Below are 16,067 nucleotides of genomic sequence, written 5' to 3' on the forward strand. Positions count from 1 at the left end.
CAAAACATATAACGAATAGGAGAACCCAGTGTGAAATTATTTAACCTAATTAAGTTCTGGTTCTAGTTTTGCCTGCAGCTGGTGGCCACATGTCTAGCTGTGAGACTCCACCTGTACTGCTTCTCTTCACCTCTTTAAGTCTGGGTTTTTCATCAGTAGGGGTTCAAATGGTCTGGACAGGAGCTTCCCAGTCAACTTACATCTTACGTATTCTGGAACTACAAGGTCCAATCCCTGTGTATTTACCCCCATTTTAATTTTTGAGTTTTATGTATCTGTTCTGATGCTTCCCTTCCCTTTCTCTACACTCAGCATTATGTCCACTGCTTCATGAAATTAAACTTCTGGCATTGTTGTTTCCCTTTTTCCACGCCCCATCTTATCTTAGTTACTTTCAACATAAGGTAATACAAATTCGCCTGGTACTCAGTGACACCAAGCATTCCATATTTGCCTATTTTTACTACAAGTGAATCTTTACCATATGGAAATGTGTATTAAGATAAGTTAAAGTAGCAGTTACTTTTATTAGAGTTAAATTATAGATGATATTCATCTGGTAGCTCATTAAATAAGAGTGATACTTAAGTTTTTTCTGTTTTTTTTTTTTTTTTAGTTTCCCTGTTAGCTATTTGGAAAAGCCTTTATTATCTAAAGAGGCACATGCATAATTAAGGCAGATGATGATGATCTTTTTAAAAAAAAAAAAGCACACACACACATAGATTAACCAGTTACTAATTTCTTTTCTTTTAAAAACAACATCTCAGTGGACTGTGAACGGACAACTGAGAGTTGGGTTTTTTACCACCAAACTGGTTCCTTCAGGCTCAGAGTTAACATTTGACTATCAGTTCCAAAGATATGGGTGAGTATTGATTCCGTTCTGTTTTGCTGCTTCTGATGGAGAAATAGACTGTTCAGATATAGAAATCTAAAACTTAGATGTGAATTACTAAGAAGTTATATGTACTGTCAGTTCTTATCTATAGTGTTCTCTTTTAGTTCTGTGTATTTTCCTTCTGTATGACACTTCAGGCCATTAAGGGATATTGTACTGGAACTACATGTTCCTCCTCTGACCTTCATGCTGCCTTATTTATATAATTATGTTTCTAATGTAATTTTAAAACTTTTTATTACAGAAATGTCAACAGGGTGTTGACATGGTATAAAGAGAACAATATAATGAATCCCTGTGTGGCCATAATTCATCTGTCAGTTATCAGTTCATGACTTTATCATGTCTCATCTATACCATATTGTACTCTGAAAAATAATTTGTTACCTAGTTCTACCACAACCAGTAACTGATGCAATAGCACTGAATACCCCTAGCATTTATATTGTGGTTTTAATAAAACCCCACTAAAAGGAACAGGGTTCCTCGGAGAAATGTCTGGTGTCAACTTTGGGACAGGTATTGAACAAGATAACTCTGGATAATCTCCTCATACCAGAAAACCAGTTATAAAAGATTAGGAGGGTCATGTCAAAGGGACTTCGGAGGTAGCTTGAATAGAATCTCACTTACCAAAAGTGGGAGAGTTCTTATTAACACTTAAGCATCATTAAGAATAATAATGGCAAGTGGTTTGAAACACACTACGTAAAATCCATGAGTTTTAATGACATTTTAAAAATAAAAGCGCATTAGTCATAATTGAAAGGAACCAATTCATGATTTTGGAAACTAGTTTTTGTTTTTTTTTTAATTGAAGTACAGTTGATGTGCAATATTACATAAGTTACAGGTATACAACATAGTGAATCACAATTTTTAAAGGTTATATTCCATCTATAGTTACTACAAAACACTGGCTATATTCCCTCTATTGTACAGTACATCCTAGTAGCTTATTTATTTTATGCATAATAGTTACATCTCTTAATCCCCTATCCCTCTTTTGCCCCTTCCCCTTTCCCTCTCCCTACGAGTAACCACTAGTTTAAAAATTAAAAGAAGAAAAAAATCAAGGATTTATCCTTCCTTTCCCAAGTGAATTTTTGATTAAACCAAGCCGTTGGTGAGAGGAAGTTCTTTATAGAGGTTATTTTAGCTAATAAATGAAGCCAGTAATGGTATCACCATTTTGCAACACCTCATGAACTAATGGATCTAGGCAATGGTCAAGTATTCTGGGGTTGACCAGGTTCCATGTAGGGCTCCATTATTTTTTTTTTCCTCTTGTATTTGTACTGTCCTCTTTGAAAGAAAGGAAACTGGAAATTAAGTGCTGTTTGTGATTCCCTGCTGTATTTATCAAATATTTTTGTGCCTCTGATTGCTACTGTAATATACTAAATCTATCAGTTTACTTTTGGAATAGTCCTTCGTGTTTTCCTTGGGTAGCTCTGGTTGCAGAGTAAATAAATGGCAGAGGTGGTTTATACCCAGGGCTGTAGACTTAGGCCAGTATTCTTTCCTCCACTTTACCTTGACTCCATGGTTACATTTATTTATTACTATATTTATTAGTAGTGTCTCATCCTTATGTAATGATAACTTTTAATAACCACTTGTTTCCTTCTAAGTGTCCTTTACTAATTATGCATTTTATATCTATATATCTGTTCATAATAATACATTTTGTTCTGTGTGTCAGTTAAATATTTACATATAAGTTATAGGTGTTGATCTATTTAAGCAATTTTGTTCTTAGCCCCAACAGGTATATATGATCTCTTATTTTCATACATTAGTAGAAACTCTCATAAATGGAGAAATTACTTATTAATTTCTTGGCTAGTTTTGTCTAGCTAATAAAGAATGACTTATTTTTAAGAGCAATTTTCAGGCATTTCCATTAGCTAGTATCAGGTTTGTTGGTGTCTCTTAAAAAAACTGTTTTTTTCCTTTAAGCTGGATTGACTCTTCTCCTGTATGTAATTGCTATACTATCAACATTTTTTATGGTTTACTTTCACATAATTGGCATCTTTCCTATGCTCCTCGAACAGGAAAGAAGCGCAGAAATGTTTCTGTGGGTCGGCTAATTGTCGGGGTTACCTGGGAGGAGAGAACAGAGTCAGCATCAGAGCAGCAGGAGGGAAAATGAAGAAAGAACGATCTCGGAAGAAGGATTCGGTAAGTGTTCCATTCTTCTTTCAACTGTCACCATGTGCATTTTAAGAAGGGAGGTAGCTTTCCTGATTGAACTTTGAAAAGTCAAACTACAACCAGAGAAATTCAGGGTCAAATGAGATAATCATGGAAAAGAAGTACGATTGCTATTTTTGTTTCATGGAGATGAGACTTGGATACTGAGAACTATTGAAGTCATCTTGAAAACAGACAGGCTAATAGTTTTGTTTTTTTTTTTTTAATTTTTATTTATTTATTATTTATTTTTGGCTGTGTTGGGTCTTCGTTTCTGTGTGAGGGCTTTCTCTAGTTGCGGCGAGCGGGGGCCACTCTTCATCACGGTGCGCGGGCCTCTCACTGTCGCGGCCTCTCTTGTTGCGAAGCACAAGCTCCAGACGCGCAGGCTCAGTAGTTGTGGCTCACGGGCTTAGTTGCTCTGCGGCATGTGGGATCTTCCCAGATCAGGGCACGAACCTGTGTCCCCTGCATTGGCAGGCAGACTCTCAACCACTGCACCACCAGGGAAGCCCCCCAGACAGGCTAATAGTTTTTGAGAGCCTGTAAAACTCCTAATCTTATGTATAAGTAACATGTTTATCTGTTGACTCACATAAGTCTGCTCTACATTCCTAATCTTTTAATATTGTTTTGTCTTTTGTTTGCACGTGTTCTTAAAATCTCTAAAAATCCTCCTTGGAGAGTAAGGTGAGTTTTGAGAGGTAACAGGCAACCCAAGAATGAGAAAGGGATAGTCTCAGATGGTCCTTGTATTTAATCCATTAGAACAGTGGTTGATAGCCTTTCTTCTATCCCAGTTCACCTGAGTCACAACTGGAGGTGAGTGGTATCTTGCTACTACAGGAGCTCTTAACTGGGACAAGAATTTTGTGTCGTTTTTAAAAATTCCCCCACGCCCCCGCTTTTTCTGAGGATCCCTTTGTCAGAGCAGTGTTTCTCCACCTCAGAACCACTTGGCAGGGTCCCTTGTAAAAATGCACATTTTTGGGCCTATCCCCAGACCTATGAATCTTAGTGGAAGGCCAGAAGGAGCCAGGGGGCCAGAGGTGTTAACCAGCAAATCCACCTGTGAGTCTTTTGCAGTTAGCTCATTCCTAGGCTTTTCAGGAACCCATACTTATGTTAAGAATTATAAATGACAGTAGTCTTACTATTTAGTTGAGCAGATAGAAAACATAAGTCAGGAAAGGGATAAAAATATAATACTTAAAAGGTGATGTCAGTAAACCCAAATTAATTGGAGAGAATTAGTAATTGAGAATCTGAATTCTATAAGAAGACTTAGATAGCAGGAAGCATTAGAAAGGGCCATTTAAAAATTCAAAAAAAAAAAAAGGGTCAAAAAAGGGTCATTTAAAAAATGCAAAAAGGGAAAGTTTACAAGAAACACCCATGCTTCTACCACCCAAGATGAACAAATGCTCTTTAGAGTATTGTTGCTTCAGCTCTATTTTTTAGAGAGCATATATATTGTAACTGTGTGCTAAGCACTCTTCTAAGCGCCTGACACATTAACTCATTTAATTCTCACAATAAGCCCTTTTAAGTTAGGTACAAGGATTTTCCTTCTTTTACAGATGAGAACACTAAAGCACAGAGGTTACAAGGTCACCCAATAAGCGACGGGAAAGAGCTAGTCTAGCTCTTTTCTTTGCTTTTAACCGTATTGAGTTCCTTTGTGTAGAGTTTTAGAAATGATATATATATATATATTTCTACAATTTTTTTTTTAATTTTTATTTTATTTATTTTTTTGGCTGTGTTGGGTCTTCGTTGCTGCACGTGGGCTTTCTCTAGTTGCGGTGAGCGGGGGCTACTCTTCATTGCGGTGTGTGGGCTTCTCATTGCAGTGGCTTCTCTTGTTGCGGAGCACGGGCTCTAGGCGTGTGGGCTTCAGTAGTTGTGGCTCACAGGCTCCAGAGCGCAGGCTCAGTAGTTGTGGCTCGCAGGCTTAGTTGCTCCGCGGCATGTGGGATCTTCCTGGACGAGGGCTTGAACCCGTGTCCCCTGCACTGGCAGGCGGATTCTTAACCACTGCGCCACCAGGGAAACCCCTACAATTTGTTTTTTACTCTTCCATGTTGGTGTATGTATATGTATATATATGTACATTTTTAACTGCTGTAAAGGTTTTCATCATATAACAGTTTATTTGCATATATTCCTACTGATGAACACTTGTGTTTCCAATCTTTTGCTCTTAATGTCTTTGCACATGTCTCTTCTGTACATGTTTCTTTAAGGTATATCCATGGACGTGGGGTCACTGGGTCATAGCCTATTAGCTTTTGGACCTGACTATTACAGGGAATTTTTCTTTAAACTTCATCAAGATTACTTTTATTTTTAACTCTTGTTTCATGTAATTGATAGTTTACCAGAGCAACCACAAAGTAGTCATTAAACATGTTGACCTAAGCTAAAATCTCCATAAAAGCTTCCCTTTGGCTATTTTCTGTTTTCAGAACTTACATTAAAAACTGCATTATTGGTGGGGAGTGTTATTGTAGTGTGATGGTTTCCTGGGTGGTATTATACTGCCATCATAACAATATCAGATGGCTTTCTACCTTCCTGATAAGATTCAGGAACAACCCCAAGGGGCCAAGTTGTAGATATTCCTGGTTTTTGCCTGCTTGTTTTTATTCTGGTAATAGTGTGTTCATATCAGTATTTTATGGTATTGTAGACTAAATTAGATGTAAAGTGAATCTAGTCAGTTGGTGGGCTGAAGTCATGGGTTGCTCCAGATGTGAATTTTTATTTTAATTTATTAATTTATTTATTTTTGGCTGCTTTGGGTCTTCGTTGCTGCACACGGGCTTTCCCTTTGTTGCGGTACGTGGGCTTCTCATTGCAGTGGCTTCTCGTTGCAGAGAACAGGCTCTAGGCGTGCAGGCTTCAGTAGTCGTGGCTCGCTGGCTCTCGAGCGCAGGCTCAGTAGTTGTGGCGCACGGGCTTCGTTGCTCCGTGGCATGTGGGATCTTCCCGGACCAGGGCTCGAACCCATTTCCCCTGCAGTTAGCAGGCGGATTCTTAACCACTGCGCCACCAGTGAAGCCCTCCAGATGTGAATTTGAAGCTGTTCCGGAACAGGGATGTTTTGTATGAAACTTTGCCCTGATAGAGGAATGACCCAGAGTGAATCTGGGTTCCTAGAAGGGTCGTTTGTCCTTGACTGTAATGAAGAGTTTAACTCCACTTTAGTTTTAATTGGATTGGTCTCCTACTGAAATTGCGGCTGGATGCTTAGATTCTGAGTTCTGGTCAGGTACAGTTGAATAGAATCACAAAAGTAGCACCTCTTGAAGTTCCCAAGTGTTAGGGAGTTCCCTGGCAGGGAACTCGGTGCTTTCACTGCCATAGCCCTGGGTTCCATCCCTGGTCGGGGAACTAAGATCCCGCAAACTGCGTGGTACAGCAAAAAAAAAAAAAGGAAAGAAAGAAATTCCCAAGTGTTAGTTTTTGGAATTCTTTTGGGTAGGGGATGCCATGGAAAGGAAAAGATAGCAGCAGTTTAAAATATAGTTTTGCATATTTTAACTATTAACAAGAATATTTTAATGGCACTGTAGTCTGCATCTGTCCCCCCATATTAACCTTTGATTGGTGAACATTTCTTATTCCTTGCTCTTATGATTGAAGCTATGTACATACAGTTTATCCACTTAAAACTGTAAGCTCTTCCAGGACAGGTGATTGTCTCCTTTGGGTATGTCACAAACTAGGTACTTAATTAAATACTTAGTTGATGGAGGTATAATAAATCCCTACTATTATCTGATGTTATTTGTAGTTTGTAAATTATAAACAGGGAATAGTCTGAAATTTACCTTAATCTCTTTTGAGTTTGTGAAACAAATTAACAGTAACTAATTTACACAATAAAGAGGGTGAAAAGCCACATAAGAAAGGAAATAGTTGCTTTCAGCAGATAACAAACAAATCCTAGTATCTGGAATATATAGAGAGCTCTGTCTAATCAATAAGAAAAAAATAGCCCCAAAAGAAAAATAAACAACTTCCGTAGACACTTTAGTAATCCAGATAGCCAGTAAACATGTGGAAAGGTGTTCAACCTCATTAGTAATCAGGGGAGTGCAAATTAAAACTACTATCAGATGTTATTTGCATACTGACCACATTGATAAAAATTAAGTCAGATGATACACAGGAACAATAGATCTCATACACTGGTGGTGGAGGTGTAAATGGATACAATCACTTTTGAAAACACTTTGGTGTTATTTACTAAAGGTGAATGTATGTATACTATATGAGCCAGCAGTTGCACTCCTAGGTCTATAACCAGAGAGAGACTTGTTTAAAATGCACATCAGGAATCACAGCAGCATTGCTTACATTAGAAAAAGTAGAAACAACTCAAATACCCATTAACATTAGTATGAATAAATTATAATATATGATGAAAAACTAGTCACAAAAATAAAGAAACTTATGGTTGCATGCAAAAATGATTGCTTAAAATGATGACTTAAAATGTAAAGTTGATTGAAAAAGAACCATGGCACAAAGATTTTTTGTCCAGTGTGATTTCATTTACATAAAGATTAAAAACAGACAAAATTATAATATTTAGGGATTTATAATATATGTAGTAAACCTATTTTAAAAATCAGAACTATTTCCTAAAAAGTTAGGAGACATTATCTCTAGAGTTAAGAAGAGAAGGTATTATAACAAGGAAGGGGCACGTGGAGCACTTCAGGAACACTGACAGTATCCTCCCCATCCCCCTACCCTGCCCTTTTACCTGAGTGTTGGTTGCCATGGATATTGCTCAACTGTTTGTTTATTAAACCTGTTTATTTACTAATTGTTTCTATATGTATGTTATATTTATCAGAATGTATTAACAGTGGTGCTTTAGACCCATTAAAGACGGTTCATACCCCAAAATAAAGAATAAACATTTTTCTTGGACTGATTAGGTAATTAACAGAATAAATTTTTAAGTGCTGTAGAATTGTCTATATACATATAAATTTTCATTTATCAGTAATTTATTAAAATACATCCTAATCCTCCTTATACTTACCACAAATCCTTTTTCGAAGGTGGTGACCCATAAATGAAAAATAAATACTTTTAGTAAATTTAATGAAAGCAATCAATGTCAGTCATCTCCTGGCTTCCTCCCCTGCAGATGTCCTAAAAGTTATTAATTCCACAATTGATTGTTCACTTGAGTACCCAAAATTATGGAAGCTGTATCATATCACCACTAGGATTGGCATGCTTACTTTTATGTAATACAACCATTAAGCTTATCATTATAGTAGGAATGTTCAAAGGTTGTTCACCTTCTGTATTTTGTTTGCAAAATTTTGTTATTTATACTTCTACATTTTTACTGTTTATTTCCTTAAGAATGCTACTTTTTTATATCCCAGTAGTGCCTTTTATACAGTAATATCTACTCAGTTTATTGATGAATGAAAGTAACAACTCAGTTTTAACTTTAAAGATTACATGCCTAATTATGAAAAGGAAATAACCCCAAAAGGAAATATAAGCTTAGTGAATATTTGCATCTCAAAACTGTCAAAAGCAAGATTCTTGTATTTGAGAGGGAAAGTAGTATTTTAAAGCCCTTGGTCTTTCCTATGCTAATCCTCTGGAATTTGGGACACAGGAAATTTTTACATTTAGGATATGCAAGGAAAAAAACATCTTTAAGGAAATTGTTTTACATTAAGATTTAACTATAAATTGGCTTTTCTGTTCATGTATTTAATCTATTCAAAACCTAAGAAATAATACTGGAAACGAAAAAGGATGAGCCTCAAATGTACTTTTTAGAAGGAAAAAATGAGTTTATGTATCTTCAACTTCTTGCAGGCAGCATTTTATATTTTCTCATTTATTTTTGTTCTATATACCCTAATAAAAGAGTTTTGGGATATAATATGAAATAGAAATGTTTCAATGCCTTGCCTAAAATTATATTAAGTGAGACACTTAGCCAGTTAAGTAACAGAAAATTTCAAGATTTTTTCTTTTAGATTTGCTTTTCTCTAATTTATTATCAGCTCATTCTGTACTTTTATCATTTCATGTCAAGTTGATTTAATGCTATCGTTATATCTCTTCTCCTTCAATCTCTATCTTGTCTAGATTTCATCCTGTTATTGTCAGACTAATTATTCTCAAATTCCATTTTGATCATATTATTCCCTTTTTGGGATTCAGTAATAGAGCTCTCTTACTTAGTCTCATCAAATCCAGATTCTTTTATATTACATCTGAGATGTTCTAACACCAGCCTTCTTTTTGATAAGATTTTTCTCCATTCCTCACTGCACCTTATCCACTGCAGCCAGGCTGAGCATAGTATGCACTGTCCTAATTTTCCATTTCCGGTTGTTCAGACTTTTCCTTCTGCTTCCTCGCTTCTCCCTCCTCTTGTATTTATCTTACCTATTTCTAACCCCACTTCGGTGAATTCATTTCTGGTGACTCTCATTTTAAGCACTCCCTTCATCTTAGACCTCTTAGGTTTTTAAACATTAACATTTGTAGTTAATGCTTCATTGTTCGTTTTCATATGAGTTAATTTTATCTCCCCGATAGTAAGTTCTGTGAGGGTGTCTTTATATCTTTTATAACTGCTGCAACACAGCTAGAAAACAACCTTTGGAACCTTGTTTTTTGTTGCTGTTGTTCTCTATTATTTAATATCTTTGGAACAAAGAATTTATGTAAGTTATAAAGACTATAATTATACTTTATATGTGCTTGTGAGCACTTCTCTGCTTCCTTCTCTCTGCTTATAGCTCCTGGAGGATACCACCATTTTGAATTTTGTGTCTTACCTCCCTTACCCTTTTTTAAAAACAAACAAACAAATGCATAAAAAATCATTTATTTATTTATTTATTTATTTATTTATTTATTTATTTATTTATTTATGGCTGCATTGGGTCTTTGTTGCTGTGCGCGGGCTTTCTCTAGTTGCGGTGAGCGGGGTCTAATCTTCATTGTGGTATGCGGGCTTCTCATTGTGGTGGCTTCTCTTGTTGGCGGAGCACGGGCTCTAGGTGTGCAGACTTCAGTAGTTGTAGCATGTGAGCTCAGTAGTTGTGGCTCTTCGGCTCTGGAGCGCAGGCTCAGTAGTTGTGGCCACGGGCTTAGTTGCTCTGCGGCATGTGGGATCTTCCCGGATCAGGGATCGAACCGGTGTCCCCTGCATTGGCACGTGGATTCTTAACCACTGCGTCATCAGGGAAGTCCCCCTTGCCATTTTAAAATAGACTTTTCAGGTATGTATCTATAAAAAATTTGTTTTTGAGGTGCAGAGAAACGGATTCATACAGCATGCAGTATTCTGGAACTTTAGTTTTTTACATAACATTATGTTTGCTAAGATTGATAATTTTTGTTGCATTTGGCTGCACTTGATTGCTTTCATTGTGGTATATGCCATTATGTGAACATGCCGGTTTATCCAGCCTGGCCACAGGCATTTGGGTTGTTGGCAGTTTTTTGCTCTTATGAATGGCTGTTCAATGAACATTCTTCTGATTCTCAGAGTACACATGTGCAGAAGTTTCTCTAGGGTTTATTCTTAGGTGTACAGTGGCTAGGCATAGGGGATACAAATATTTTATTTTTCAAGCTTTATTTCAATGCTTTATTTTTTCTGACATACTTTTTTTTTTCCCTGACATACTTCTCACTTAATATAATTTTTCTTCCTCCCATAAAGGCAGATTTTTTTGTTTTGCTTCATTGCAATGTCTTCAGCACCTAGAACTATACTTGATGTATAAGTGCTTGGTAAATATTTGATGATTGAATGAAATGCTTTTCAAATTGATCATACCAATTTATATTTTCATTAGCAGTGTACAAAAGTTTGTTTTGACCCACATCTTTGCCTAGACTTGATTTTTATCAGACTTCTTATAGTGAGTGTAATATGGTTTCTTACTGTGGTCTTAGTTTTCCTTATTACTGGTGAGGTCGAGCATCTTTTCAGATTGTTTGATTCTTAGATTAGGGGGGGTTTTGTTGTTGTTGTTGTTGTTGTCTATAACCAGATATTTTTCCTTGCTGTGGCAGGTGGATGGAGAGCTAGAAGCCCTGATGGAGAATGGTGAGGGTCTCTCTGATAAAAACCAGGTGCTCAGCTTATCCCGGCTAATGGTTAGAATTGAAACTTTGGAACAGAAACTTACCTGTCTCAAGCTCATACAGGTGAACACTTTGATATTAATTTATTTTTTATTTCTGAACTTGAGGTGGGACATTTAAACTACAATCCAGAATGATGAATGGAAAAGGAATAATTCTGATATGAGAAGAGTTACTCGTTTTTAAAATGGATATGTGAGTTCTATATGACTTTGAAAACTTGTACTCTTAAAAATGTCTTAAGTGTTCAGCATTATTTAATCTACTAGTAGATATTGTGTGTCTTCTCTCTAGTCAGAGAACATGGTGGAATTTTTTGTGTGTGTGTAACAATTCATGACACTTGATAGAGGGTCTCTCCCCACCGCCACTTGATTATTAGCATGGCAAGGCCATTTTTACCACAGGATCTCAAAGCAAGGAATTTTAACAGTAATCATATTTACTCCAGTTTATTAAATATTCCACAAGAAGTTGGATAATAAGAAAAGATTTTTAAATTTTTTTATAGTTTTAGCTTTTTCAGTAAAAATGGTGAATATAATTTTTTTCTTAGTCCTTCAAAATTTGAACTTTAGTAAAGTCCAGGTTGACATTTTAAGTATCAAAAAAGATTATAATCTCTCACTTTAAAGCATTCATTAATTGCACAGTTCTAGTAGATTAATCAAAATAGAATTTCTAGGTTTCTTTGTGAATATAAATGAACTGTTCAGTCCTCTCTGTGGGCCCTCTTTAACACTCTCTCTGGTATTATGTGTCTCCCTCCTCCCACCCCCCAATACCCTGCATCCTGCTTCGCTTCCCCCATGGAAGAACACACATTCGCAGTCTTGCCTGAAGTCCTTTCTGGAACGTCATGGGCTGTCTTTGTTGTGGATCTGGATGGCAGAACTAGGTGATGGCCGGGAAAGTAACCAGAAGCTTCAGGAAGAGGTCAGTTCACATTCAGCTGACCTGCTTGTTTCTTAAGACCACTATATTTATTATTTAGGTAGAGGGTATTGTGATAATATCAGTGATAATGAATTTAGCACTATATTTACTACTCATATTAAATAATTACATCATTTTATCATCCCAATATCATTCCTATAACTGTAACTTTACATACACCTTGCTGGAAGTGAGTTTGCCCAGTGGTTTTCCCTATGGTATCTTTTAAAGCTTAGTACTACATAGTTGGGAACTGCAAGAGCAAGATATACTAGTATCATAGTTAAGTGAAAGATCCAGTGTGTTGCTAAAACCGTAGTTTTAAAAAGATAGGAAACCATATGGAACTTAAATTCTGGGGTTCTAAAAAATTATGAAGAGCTGAATTCTGGATGACAAGAGTAAGAACATTTTGAGGAGTAAATTGTTTTAAAAGATCTAAATAGATGTTCATTGACAATGTTGTTAGTGGAATTGTTATATTTATACCGTCCCATGAAATACACAATATTTTCTAACTTGATTTAAATGTAGTTCTTTTTAATCATAAGTGCTAATATAATCCCAAAGTCATTTAATAATATACTTCTAAAAACAAAAACGTGAGTGGGCAAATGAGTGATTGTCTTGCCTCCATCCTTCTCCCAGGAGACTCAGCAATAAGTTAGGAGTTGGGGAAGCCTTGGGGTTTCTGTAGAACTACATTGGGGGAGTACTTTGGAAGAAATTCTTGGATTTCAGAGTGTGGGGTGGGGGTGGTCATCTCGGAATGAAGAGAGTGTCTCTCTTTGCTAGACAGCTGTTTGTCAAAGGCTAAGGAGGTTAAGTAATATCTGCATTTTTTGTTTGTATGCAAGACATTTAAATATATATTGTTGCTTAGTTCCCAAGCCTTTATCACAGTCACTTGGGAAACTTTTTAGAAAAACATACCCAGGATGAGGTCCAGTATTGTTTATATTTTTAAAAAATCTACCTGGGTTTGAGAACTACTGGTGGAGAATATTAATTAAATTAGTCCTATTTGGTGTGTGAGCAGTCACCTGCTCCACATTTTATTCTTGCTGGTCAGGCTTATTAAAACACTTTTCTGGGACTTCGCTGGTGGTCCAGTGGTTGAGACTGAGCTTCCACTGCAGGGGGCACGGGTTTGATCCCTGGTTGGGGAACTAAGATCCCACATGCCTCGTGGTGCAGCCAAAAAAATAAAAAAATAAAAAATCAAACACTTTTCCTTCCATACTAGAGGAAAGTAATATTATGACATTTAAATCCGTCTGTGGTTACAAGATTTAGGTCTTAATTTAATAAGACAGTAAAAAAACCACTGCTTTTGCAGAATTGATCTGAGTCCCATGGAGAGGCTTGAAAAGTCAACTGTACAAAGTGATGTTTGTTTTTTTTAAATTATGTTTAATCAGATTATAAAGACTTTGGAACATTTACCCATTCCTACTAAAAATATGTTGGAGGAAAGCAAAGTACTTCCTATTATTCAACGTTGGTCTCAAACCAAGACTGCTGTCCCTCAGCTGAGTGAAGGAGATGGGTATTCTAGCGAGAATACATCACGTGCTCACACACCGCTCAACACACCTGATCCTTCCACCAAGCTGAGCATAGAAGCTGACACAGACACCCCCAAGAAGCTAATGTTTCGCAGACTTAAAATTATAAGTGAAAATAGCATGGACAGTGCGATCTCTGATGCTACCAGCGAGTTAGAAGGCAAGGATGGCAAAGAGGACCTTGACCAGTTAGAAAACGTCCCTGTAGAAGAAGAGGAAGAGTTACAGTCACAACAGCTACTCACACAACAGCTGCCTGAATCTAAAGTTGATAGTGAAATTGCTATGGAGGCCAGTAAGCTACCCACATGTGAACCAGAGGCTGACACTGAAATAGAGCCTAAAGAGAGCAATGGCACAAAACTAGATGAACCTATTGCTGAGGAAACACCATCCCAAGATGAAGAGGAGGGTGTATCTGATGTGGAGAGTGAGAGGAGCCAGGAACAGCCAGATAAAACAGTAGATATAAGTGATTTGGCCACCAAGCTCCTGGACAGTTGGAAAGACCTAAAGGTAAGAAAACATTTCTGTTCATTTTAACCTGAATTACCCAGGTTTAGAGTTCTATAAACCTTCAGTCGAATTACCTACTTTTCTAGCTATATGTATTTTTGAAAAATGGAATACTATCTGTCAGCTAATTATAAATGTCTTTATAAATAAATAATGTCTTTTAAACCTTGGCCAGAGATACCAGCCAAACTAATATACAAACATCCCCCTTTTCCTTGCTTACAAAAGTATATCACAACAGTAAATTCAGTCATTCAAGTGGTCTTTACATTAAAAACAAAAATCCTTTGAGTAACAAACATGGATTCTACATTTGAGTCTGTAAGAAAAAAATGAATGTTTAAAATAATTGGAAATTAATTTATTGGATTAACTAGAAATTAATTAAAAATAAAATTAATTGGAAGCTAAGGTAATTTTGCAACTTCTCATCAAAAATGATTGAACATATAAAGCTATAGAATCATGCTTGTTAGCTTGGTGGAATGTCTCATGACAAAAAAAAAAAAACAAAAACAAACTATTGAACATAAATATCTGTTCCAGTAAAACAACATTATATGGAGCTAGTTTCATATTCAGTTTTATTATTGTTTCTGAAATAGGCCTGCTTTTAAATGCCTATTTCTCTGGCCAGAAGATGTCATCGAGAGGAAAAATACAGAGTTCTGGAACCCTTACATCTAATACTTGCATAATCACTTGTTAAAGTATATAGCATGATGTGCAGGGTTTTCTTTGCAGAGAACCCAGTCTGGGTCTTGGATAAACACAGAAGTGAATAACAGGATGAGCCTAGGAGAGATGTGGCAAATTCTGATTGTAAGTGGGATCCTGGGATCCAGGTCTTGAGGACCCTGTGGGAACAGGTTACTACCCAGCCTCTGTTTTTCTGTTCCTCCTTTCTTGCGCCAGAGGTGAAGCAACCAGATAAACCAAGAATACAGAGTTGCAGCAAAATGGACACCTGAGTCTTCTCTGTTCCCAATTATGACTACAAAGCTCACCCATTATATCCTACCATTTGACCCATAGGGAACTATCCTTACACTTAGCAGAATGAGTAGTTGGTTGGTTGTGCACTGTGCTTATTTTTGCATTTGTAATTTACTGTGTTGAGACCCTTCTTTAAGTATGGTGTGGTTTCAGCTCTCATTTACCCATTTGAGCTCTTACTCATGCTACTCTTTGATCACCTACAGTTCAGCATAAACTCAGCCTTATTATTTGAAATCTGACCTTTTTATAAATATAAAAGGAAAGATTCAGAGTAAATCTGTTTATGATACAACATGTGAACGCAGGAACTGAAGTTGCAATTAATTGAAAGAGCTGCTGAGACAGTCATTTGTGTGAACCTTTATTTAAGGCCTGCTTTGTGAGGTCACAGGAGTCCCTGGACGAAGTCCCTCTTGTGTTTGGAGACTGCTAGTAGAGCCTGTACTATGATTGGCTCAGTAAGGAAGGTGGAAATGGAGACAAGCACTCAGGTGAAGGTAGAAAAGACCTTACAGACATAGTTTTATAGAGAGGGGGGTTGTAGACATAGTAGTTCACTTTTGCCTGAGAAGGCTCTGGTTGACGTAATATAGAAAAAAAAAAAAAAAAAGACATAATCATCTTAATTTCTTAAAAACCTGTCTCTTCTTAAAATCTGGAATAAGTAAATGTTTTTGTTTCTCTGTATGGTAGTTTTTTTTAATTACAATTGTAATGATATAAATTATTCTCTGGGATATCCTTAACTCAATTAGATATAACTGGTACTTTAAACTCACACTCCAGAC

At 36.6% G+C, this 16,067-nt stretch overlaps 1 protein-coding gene across 4 annotated transcripts in view; it reads left to right on the forward strand.

Annotated features, from left to right (window-relative positions):
• The window catches only part of SETD2 (SET domain containing 2, histone lysine methyltransferase), a 117,246-nt gene that overhangs the window by 51,114 nt on the left and 50,065 nt on the right, over window positions 1-16,067 (forward strand). For all 4 annotated transcript variants that reach the window (XR_011075597.1, XM_068556973.1, XM_068556974.1 and 1 more), the window contains exons 8-12: window positions 771-868; window positions 2,962-3,088; window positions 11,189-11,323; window positions 12,077-12,196; window positions 13,618-14,280. Coding sequence is in view for 3 of the 4 variants with exons in the window: in XM_068556973.1 (XP_068413074.1) it covers window positions 771-868; window positions 2,962-3,088; window positions 11,189-11,323; window positions 12,077-12,196; window positions 13,618-14,280 (1,143 nt within the window). In the remaining variant the exon portion in view is untranslated. The remainder of the gene's footprint in view (window positions 1-770; window positions 869-2,961; window positions 3,089-11,188; window positions 11,324-12,076; window positions 12,197-13,617; window positions 14,281-16,067) is intronic.

The sequence above is a fragment of the Eschrichtius robustus genome, chromosome 12 (assembly GCF_028021215.1).
Source record: "Eschrichtius robustus isolate mEscRob2 chromosome 12, mEscRob2.pri, whole genome shotgun sequence".
Lineage (NCBI taxonomy): Eukaryota > Metazoa > Chordata > Mammalia > Artiodactyla > Eschrichtiidae > Eschrichtius > Eschrichtius robustus.